At 35.8% G+C, this 10,779-nt stretch overlaps 1 protein-coding gene across 1 annotated transcript; it reads left to right on the top strand.

The window, feature by feature from the left end:
* Window positions 1-4,021: 4,021 nt before the first annotated feature.
* LOC6616231 lies at window positions 4,022-5,122 on the top strand. Its single transcript, XM_002040560.2, has 2 exons — window positions 4,022-4,485; window positions 4,595-5,122. The coding sequence occupies exons 1-2, from the start codon at window positions 4,096-4,098 to the stop codon at window positions 4,820-4,822; spliced, it is 618 nt and encodes a 205-aa protein (XP_002040596.1). The 5' UTR covers window positions 4,022-4,095; the 3' UTR covers window positions 4,823-5,122.
* The last annotated feature ends 5,657 nt before the right edge of the window (window positions 5,123-10,779 follow it).

The raw sequence follows: 10,779 nt of genomic DNA, 5'->3' as shown, positions 1-10,779 counted from the left end.
ATATTTCGGCATGGAATTGGAACACAAAGTGAGGAAATAAAGTATTTAAAATGTATTCCCATTAACTTGACCCGTTTTCATTGAACCGATTGGAAAAGTGCTAAACAAAAGAATAATAAATCGATACAGTGCCAGGTAATTTGAATACCATTCAACGCTGCTTGAATGCATTTTCTGTGGAAGCAATGCTTACCATAGATTGGAAACGAGTTAAATTGCGTGAGAGGAAAAACTAAGAATTTCCTGGAAGAAGAATATAGCGCATATGTTCGCCTAGAACATTTATGGCCCATTGTAAATCTTCGCACGACGTTTTGCTCAGTGTGCGGTTTGATTGATTGATGGCTCGATTGATATTCCCGTTTAGCAGCCACCCCTCAAATCATCCAACTGTCGCCGATTGTCAGGGGTTGTCGTAATTACCATAGTACACCAAATGTGTCTTGTGGCAAATGCAATAAACGAAGTTCTAAGCCAAATTTGTTTTCCATTTACATTTAGCGATGGACTCGTGAGACTATTGAACTTATTAGTAACAAATAGTTGCGATACTATAACAATAGAAAATCGCATGGTCTCTATATCGTACATATTTACGATTTTATATAAAGAAATATCTAAAACGGAGACTCACGCGCGCATCTCCAGTGGAAACACATTCTAGTTAGCCTAATGTATCTGCATCTGCAGGATGGTCAGCTGTGCGGGCAATTACGCACACATGTAGATAGGACATTGCTAATCCGATCGGTCCTGCTTCTAATCCATATTCTCTTGAACTCGAACTCGATTCCAAGCCCATGCCCATGCCCATATCCATATCCATATCCATGCCCATATCCATATCCATATCCATATCCATATCCATATCCATATCCATGTCCATGTCCATGTCCATGTCCATGTCCATGTCCGTATCCGTATCCGCATCTGTATCTATACCCATATCTGCGCCGGCCATGTATCTTTCGCTTTCGCTAAAAATACCGTTCTAGCGCTATATCAGCGCGTGTGACGGGCATCCGTGTGTTTATTCAAGACGGCTTCTATTTATTTTTTATACGTATGTTTTAATGTTTGCATATTGTACGATCTGGGCGCATAGCCCCCCATGGTATCCGTTCTATATCTATTTAATTTCGCATTTCTAATTTTTCCCCTCGGCGAGTAGGCGCTATTTTTGTATCGCTTCAGGCGATATATGCGCGCCAAAAAAGTAAAATAGAATAGAAGCCGCCAAAGAAACAACGCATTTTATTCGACTAGAATTTTTAGTACGACCAGCGATGGATCGACTGAAATATATCCTATAACCTGATATATTGGAAAGCAACAGTTTAAAAATATGCTACTATAATAATGATGACAAAAGTGTGCATATATCAAGCGAACGGCTTTTGTTTAACATAATTTAGAAATAAGGAATATTGTGTAACAAACATAGCAGCAAGCCCCAAAATTACTTTAAAGGCACTTTTTCGAATACATAGTTTGTATATATAGGTGTCCATAATCCTTTGGTCCCATCGGTTTGCCAATTTGATAAAAAAAAAAAAAAATAGTTCTTTTAATTATAAGGCGCTGTATTGGGGAATTGACGGAACGTGCGGAAAATAGGTCAAATCTATTTTGGGGGGCCAAAAAAAAAAAGGCGATAAAAATAATGGGTAGCAGCAAACGGTTTCCATCTTCTATATAATAATATAATACAACCTCCTCGGTTTTCTCTGTTTTATGCCGCCATCACCTTTTCTTGAAATTTTTGCAAAGAAAAAAAAAGAACATAAATAAAAATAAAGAAACGTTTTTTTTTTGCTCTCTTGGTGGAAAAATTAAATTTTTGTGCGTGTTGCTAGGCACTGGAAATGAAGATGATTTGGCCACTGGGACCATGGCGAAATTTCTACGGGACTGTGGGTAACGCCACGCCCTCATAGATCAGTATATAATGGGCTTACACTGGGGGAAATGATCACGTGTTAAAATATTATTGAGCTATGATCTAAAATTAATAATAAATATGCTCATCAATATGTTTTTAATACTGGCAAGCAGTACTTGCAAAGTGAAATTATCTATTAGTCAGTAATTTATATATATATATTATTCTTTTTTATATTTGCAGTGCATACGTTTGCTGTCAATATATATATAATACCCATGCTTTCACAGCTGGCATCCCATTATGATTAATGGTCATGAGTTTGGGGTTGGGCCAAAGTTTTTTCTCCGTTGAAACTTCATGCAGATGCGCATCTCAATAGGGGTTTTTTAATTTAATTATATTGATTAAAAGTATGTTGTCCCGTACGCTTTCTCATAGAACTACATCAAATGTTTCAAAAGTGTGTGTATAGCCTTGTTGTATTGGACTCTTTACTGTTCCATACAACTTTACCATAAATTGATTACCAGCAATAAACCATGTACACAAAGACATAAAATTCCCAGGCAAATCGAATACAAATTGCAGTTAGAGTCTAGAACAATTCCCTAGGACCACGTATTGAAATGGCAGTGAAATCCTCGCACAGACAGAGACCCTTTGAGCTGCTTTCCAGGAACCTGAATCCTTCAACTCCGTGAAGAATTCCCAGCCTTTATGCCCGTCCACATTTATTAATGCCACATGCGACAGGAAACGCTTTCTTGGCCAAATTGCACTTGTCATGCTGGCAAGAAGCGTTCGAATCGGACCATTCAATTGACCAGGAGTCGTGACAAATGAGAAATCCAAGGGACCCGAGACCTTAAAACCTGCAAAGTGTTTCGCTTGAGTCAACAATGGCAACCGTCCACATCATCGGGCCATCAATGAATTGTTGTATTTGTTGAATATTGCGAGTGTAGCACATTCTCGTATAGTTTTCAGTCGACCAGCTATCCCGCATGAATCAGCTTAGTGAATATAATGGAATAGTGGCAATTAAGGCCGGCAAAAAAAGAAAAAAGCGGAATTAAGCAACCAAAACAAAGTGTCATTAAAACCGTAAGCGATGCGATGGCCCACGCCATGTTAAGCAGGAAAATAGAAAAATTTATTAAACAAATAATGCCAGAGGGGAGGGGAATTGGGAAGCGGGCGATCTCGGGTCTTCAATTAGTCAGACTTTTACCCTGGTCATTTCCACCCCACACAGCAACAGTGGAAAAACTATTTATGCACTGAGAAAGAAAATCTGGTCACAAATGAATATGAAAGCTAGGGAAATTGAATCTCTATTTCAAGTCACATTAAGTTGCATTACAAATGAAGTATCTTACGTGCAAATCTTAATATATTAATATTAATAATTCATTTACTTCTCTCAGTGTCGCGCATTTAACTCGAAGAAAACTATCTGAGGAAGTGTAGGGGTATGGGGGCATTGCAATATAATAATAATTATTCTGTACTCACTCACTAAGCTGATTCATCTGCAGTCGGGAAAACACCTGCAAATACGCGAGTACACACCCAAAAAAGAAGAAACACATTTGGACAGGTAGTTTTAGGGGTTAAGGGTTGACATATAGCATATAGAAAGGGCCTATTATCATCTTCTTCGGCTTATCCGAAAGATGTTTTTACGATCGCGCATACACTTTTATGGCAATGCCCAGGATGTCGCATTTTTATGGCACTTTCACCTTCGACCTCATCTGCAGATTTCCACTGAGTTAACGGAGAGTGTGTGCTAGGCGCCATTAAACAATCATATATGTATATATATATATATATTTGGTTCTTAGAAAGGCTTCTGATACGCAACGATCGGGCGAAGCTATCCCAACAGGTAGTGGCCATGGAAAGGGAACACTAAAAGTCGCAGATGTGTCGCACTAAACATAAGTGTTGTGTTCATCACAAGGGTCTCGAATATGTTATGGTTACCTTTGGCACCCATACAAAGTACTTCCTGAGTTCAAAATGCGTCTATTAATGCACATGTTCTCGAGTAATTAGACTCTGCAACCGTTTCGTAAGTGAAATAAAAGTCATTTTTAAAAAGTGCAACATCTCTACCTTCGGCAGAGCCGTCATTCGAATCGAATCAGCCAGAGTTCGAGAAAGTGGAACTCCAAAAATTAGATTTGCCAAATTCCAACACCAAAATGTTCGAGCTGCAATATATTACCACCCGGATCCGCACACTTTTGCGCAAGACCTTCCACCTGCCCGGCAATTATGACACGTACTCCATCTGGAGCTTTTGCCCGGTGACCAACTGGAACCAGCTTAAGCCCGTGCTCCAATCCTGCAGCCTGTGCCGCGTCGAGTCATTCCCCATTGTCTTTTGGCTGGTGGTGCTCCTCAGTGTCTTCGGAGCGTGCTTCAATTGCTATGAGCTGATGAAAGTGTGGTCATGTCCCTGCAGCAAGTTGGACATGTGGCGCCAGCGGCACTTCCATATCCTGAAACACTGGGCGCTGCGAAAGGCCCGACTTCTAAGCTTGGCCATAATCCTGATCGCGTGGCTAATGCTCATTTACGGAATCTTAACGGTGGGTATACGAATGCTTGCACTCCACGAAGAAGGAATCTTTTCGTTTTGCTGGGAAGCTGCGAGTTTGAATACGCTCTTATGATATGTTTCCCTTCGTCTAACTGCAGATCTCCCCCCACGCCATGTCGCCGTGGATCCTGTTGACCAGCTTCGTCCTATCGATGGAGTGCTTCCTGTGGTCCTTCGACGTGATGACCGGCCGACTGCTGCTCGACCCGCAGACGCTGCTGTCACTGGTTTTGCATGCGATCTTCGTCGCGATGGTGTGCTGCGTGAAGAGCGTGTTCGAGGTGGCGCTCGGCGAGCACGTCGAGCACTCGCTGCGGATCATTTGAGGACGGGACGCCGCCGAATGTCATCATTAAGTAAAGGTGCAGGGCCGGCATAATTGCATCTCAACCTGCATTAAGCCCAATTAGGTTGCCGGCGGCACGCACACCATCTCGCCCTAATCAGTGTTCGTGTTGCTCCTTACTTCTCCGTTGCCCCTATAAATACCCTATCTACCCGGCAGAAAAAAAAAAGAAAAAAAAATTCATCGAAGTGTACTCACACCCTTATATGTTTTATAGCTTCTCCTAAGTGTAACATTCGAAAGAAATCGAAATTATTAAACAACTTGAGCTTGAAGTCGATGGGTTGGCTTCCGTTAATTCTCAGGCTGTTGCCCAGCTTAAAGGCCCGAATTCGAGCTCAAAGAAGCTGGGTTCGGAAAAATCGAATTTTTGAAATTTAAAAGCTGGAATCGTTTGCCCATTTTTTGCCCATGTTTGCCCACCAATTAGTTTTTTTTGCCCACGTCCAGTTTTTGAGATATGAATTTTCGAACAAGTTCGAAAATTTTCGAAGATCAAAAATTTCACTTTTTTCAAAATTTTTTTTTTTAATCGCAATAACTTCGTTTGCCCACGTTTGCCCACCCTTTAGAATTTTGAAATTTTCGAAAATTTTCGAAGATCAAAAATTTCACTTTTTTCAATTTTTTTTTTTTTAAATCGCAATAACATCGTTTGCCCACGTTTGCCCACCCTTTAGAATTTTGAAAAAATTTATACTTTAGAAAATATAAGACATTCAAGTTTACCTCGGTCTACTTTGCCCACCCTTCGAAATTATTTTTTTTCGTTTGCCCACTCTTAAAAATAAAAAATTTCGATTGCCCACCTCTTAAAACTAAATAATTTCGTTTGCCCATCCTTTAAAATTAGTTTATTTCGTTTGCCCACCCTTTAAAATTAGTTTTTTTCGTTTGCCCACCCTTCGAAATTAGTTTTTTTCGTTTGCCCACTCTTAAAAATAAAAAATTTCGATTGCCCACCTCTTAAAACTAAATAATTTCGTTTGCCCATCCTTTAAAATTAGTTTATTTCGTTTGCCCACCCTTTAAAATTAGTTTATAATGTTTGCCCATCGTTTAAACTTAGTTTTTTCATTAGCCCACCTCTTTAAAATATATATTTTCAGTTAAAAACGTTTGCCCACCCCTTAAAAATGGTTTTTTCGATTTTCCATCTATAAAACCAAATTTGTACAGATGTATGTAATAACTGTAAGTTGTGGCGCCAATTTACATATGTATCTTAGGATCGGCGGACAGAAGCACTAATATTATTTGATTATGATGAACACATATATGTATGTATGTACATAAATATATATGTATATATACAAAAAACTATATATATGTATGTTCATCAACACTTGCATGAAATTTATTAATGATTAAGAAAATTTGATAATTGGTCCGCCGATCCGGTGGGCTAATGAAAAAACTAAGTTTAAACGATGGGCAAACATTATAAACTAATTTTAAAGGGTGGGCAAACGAAATAAACTAATTTTAAAGGATGGGCAAACGAAATTATTTAGTTTTAAGAGGTGGGCAATCGAAATTTTTTATTTTTAAGAGTGGGCAAACGAAAAAAAATAATTTCGAAGGGTGGGCAAAGTAGACCGAGGTAAACTTGAATGTCTTATATTTTCTAAAGTATACATTTTTTCAAAATTCTAAAGGGTGGGCAAACGTGGGCAAACGAAGTTATTGCGATTAAAAAAAAAAAATTTTGAAAAAAGTGAAATTTTTGATCTTCGAAAATTTTCGAACTTGTTCGAAAATTCATATCTCAAAAACTGGACGTGGGCAAAAAAAACTAATTGGTGGGCAAACATGGGCAAAAAATGGGCAAACGATTCCAGCTTTTAAATTTCAAAAATTCGATTTTTCCGAACCCAGCTTCATTGAGCTCCGAATTCGTGAAAGGGTACAATGTTAATTCGCCTTCATTTCATTTCAACACTGTTAACTGCATCGATCGACGAATTGCACCTGTTGCAACTCCGACCCCAACCCCCCTCACCATTAAGCCCTCTTTGCGAGACGCGCGCAAGCTGCAAGCCACCGAAATCTATACATAATTAAAAGGAAAAAGCACGCACACGGAGGGCAGTGCGTTGAAAGTTTAACGAGATGGTTTGCCCTTACGAGCACGATATCCTCGTTCGTCCAGACCAGTTATGTGACATTCAAACCCCCATACAAAGGAGGTATGTACATACATACATAAAAAAAAAAGCCAAGAAACATAAGGGAAAAAGTTACAGCTGGCCCCTGAAAGACGCCTTCGAATGCATCTGTCCGCGGAAGAAAGAAATCTGCCTGGAGAACCAGATAGTGGATAAATACCCCGTACTCGCGCAAGGAATATGAACTTTAAGGACCTTTGGCAAGGGGTTTCCTTGAATTTTGTTAAGTTCTGCCTGCTTCAGCTAATCAACGGTTTCAAATTAAAAACATAGCGTTTTTGTGTGTGTGGCTGCGCGTTTCTTTATTCAACTTTCTCCACATTTGCACATATCCTATATTTTCTTAAGCTCTTCCTTTCGTCTTTTTTCTTGTTTCATTACGTATACGCCTCGCTTTCATACAAATTTGTTAATGTTCTATTTAGATAATATAAATAATTTGTTGTAGTTGCTTTCTAAATAAATATATAATTGAATAATGTATAAGTATATCGTATATGTATATATTGTATTGTATTGTATATATATTGTTATTTTTTCATTATACTATATATATGTATAAATATGCATGTAAAACACATTTATTAAATATTTTCGAAAAAATACAAAATTTACAAAACATTTGTTTGCTTACTTTTGTAGTTAAACTATTGAAGCCTGTTATGTGTTTTTGGTTTTATGGTTAAAGCTGTCTATGTAAGCAGATTTCTGTGTTTTTATTATCTCTTGAATCAAATATATGTATTTGTTGAAACTATTCTGTTTCCGTCTTTCACTATTTACACCCATGTTTCTATGACTATTTTGTACTTTTGATTCTGCATGACCTTTGTGTGTGTGTATATCTATGTGGGTGCGAGTGCATATGTGTGAGTGTGAAACGACCTTGAATCCAGCAAAATACATATTCTCAAAGAAATCTAAGAAATATGCTTAAAAAAACTGTAAAAAATTATACACTCTTCGCAATCGCGAACAAATAAATAATTGCAATATAAAAATAATTTTACTATTTACACGTTAATTAATGTTGTAAAATGCAAATTTGGTACACTATACTTAATATTAAATATGATTTTAGAGGCTTTGATCGTGTCATGAATAATATTTTAAACTGTACAACCATTCAATTATCATAATGGACCTAATTATTATGTTTCTTTAAAGGTGAGAGAAACATGACTTCTTTATTTTACTATTGTACAAATAATAATCTACCTTTTTATAATTTGCAATTAATTAACTAAATGAAAACAACGTTTCATAAACCTAAATCTAACAATTTCTAAAAAATTAATATTATATGAAACAAATTTTCAATTAATATGTTAAATTTCACTTAAATTTACTTAAAGCAGATAAAAAATGTTATCTAAAGTTTCGTGAATATAAAGAACACAATAAATGAACATAAACAGAAGTGTCAGCAAGCAGAAACAAAAAAATAAAAACAAAAGGCAGCGCAGCCGGCGTGACCTTCACCCAATAAAGCGATCGACCGCGGTCAGAGTGTAAAAAAAAAAAATTGTTGCTGCTATTTCGTTGTTGCTTTTTTTTGCAGTCAAACAATTGTGCACGCCAATTTCGTTGTCTCTGTTTTGCTTGGCCCGCCGCCCTCTTCGTGTGTTTGCGAATTTGCCGGCTACTTATCTGTCTACCCTTCCAATTTAATGCGGTATCCCCACTATCATAATAAACTGCAAACTAAGTTTAATTTATCTTTTTTAGCTCTCCATTTTCATCTTCCGTGCTAACGACCCAACTGAGCATTTGTAAAAAACTTTATGGGATGCATTAAAAATATATCCTAACAATTCAAAACACTTTTCACAGAACAAGCATAAAACACTATACAACACTTTTTATATATTATACTTTCGTTTAGTTTATTTCAGAAAGTTCCCTTTCATCTTTCGCCTTGCTTTTCTTTTGCAACTCAATCACTCAAAAAAAATAAAAAAAAAAAAAAATTTCAACCAACGAAACCGAAACTGAATGATTGTAGTAAAATAATAAGAAAGAAATCAAAACACGTACATATAAATAAAATGTTATTTTATGGCTATCGTCATGATCGTTGTTATTGTCATGGCGGTGACTGTATCCCAACCGGCTTCTCTGCTGTTGCTCCTTTTTCGTTGTGCTTTGTTGTCGCTTTGATTTCATTAAAAAAATTTGCCGGTAAAACAACAACAACAACAACTCTTATTGAATTAACTTAATTTGTCTGGTGGGCGCATGAGCGAGGCAACAACAACCCAGGCAACGAGAAAAAATACGAAACTGCCAGATTAGAAACGGCGACAAAAGCAATTTTCCCACCCCACCCACAAAAGTGAATCACTTCGCATGATTCACTGCGAATTTGATACTCGCGCGGTAGGAAAATGAAAGTGAAGAAAGGTGGATAGATAGTACCAAATCAAAAGCAAAAACTGTTTGAAAGCCAGTTTGTGAGATACAATACGATGCGCTAGAAATCAAATCAAAACCACTCTGAACACTTTGAAAGACTCTGAAAATAAATAACAAAACAAGGCGTCCAGAAAAGTGCAACAAAATTGCAAATATCCGAAAACGAAAACGCAAATAACAAATCTGTCTGTGAGAGGAAATCCTTGTGCCAATTGGAAGATCTGGGAAGCTTCAGTGTTGCATAATATGTACATACATACAAATCAAGCGGAAAATAAAAACAAAATCAAAAGTAATTTCTTGGTGAAATATTTTTATTGTATAATGTATATAATTCCATTATCAGAAATTTTGAAAAAAAAAATATTTAAACGGATTCTATATATATAGTAGTGTTGTGTGTGTGTATATATATAAGTGTGTGTTCGGTGTAATATATATTTAGTTTATATATGTAGAAGGTACATAAAATGTAATTTATTGTGTTTACTTTTCTCATTTTTTTTGCTTTTAATTTGTTTTTCATTAATAGGTAACTACATAACGAGTTAAAATTTATTATATAATATATATATATATAGTTGTTTAGCTTGATTCGCCAGATATATCGATATAATTTTGCGATTTTTACACATATGTAATAAGCAATAACCAAAGTAAACAGAATTTTCATATCTTCTTTTGTCATCAAATCAAAAATAGGGATTTCAAATGTATAGTTTATGACTCAAAAAAAAGTTTAAATATACATGTAATAATTCAAGCATGGTCGTCTATAGTTTCATATTTTCCGTACGGCGTTAACAGTTTTTTTGCTTTCATTTCATGAGTTTTTCAGATTTTTTTTACATAATTTTTTATGTTATTTGTCTTCAAATAATGTGTTTTTCTTTTTTAATAATATAAATTTTTTAACAACTAATGCAAATAGTAGTTTGTGTGTGTATAATATAAAAAATTTCATAATCATAAAAATATATTTAAACTTAAAAACTTTTGTTTGTTTTTGTTATAAATATATTTTAAAAGAAAAAAATTTAATATTTTTTTGTTTTGTTTGCGAGGATTTTGGTTTTGGTCATAGTTTTAGTGTATATATTTTGTTTTTACAATGAAAAATTATGTTTAGAAATGCCCTTTCACTTGAATTTGTTGTTTCGTTAATAAATTAATAAAAGGACTAAACAAAGAAAAGGTTTGCTTTGCGTATTTTTGTTTCTTGTAAATTTGTACGGTTTTGTTTGTTGAAATTATTGAAAGAAAACATGGTTTTTTTGTCAAACTATTTCTGGTTGTATGTACTATAGGAAAATAGGTGCATTCGTGTGTGGTTTTGTATATATATATAAGTGTG

This window comes from Drosophila sechellia, chromosome X (genome assembly GCF_004382195.2).
Source record: "Drosophila sechellia strain sech25 chromosome X, ASM438219v1, whole genome shotgun sequence".
NCBI classification, from domain to species: Eukaryota; Metazoa; Arthropoda; class Insecta; order Diptera; family Drosophilidae; genus Drosophila; species Drosophila sechellia.
Note: the sequence above shows the minus strand (reverse complement) of the source record. Positions and strands in the feature narration are given on the sequence as shown.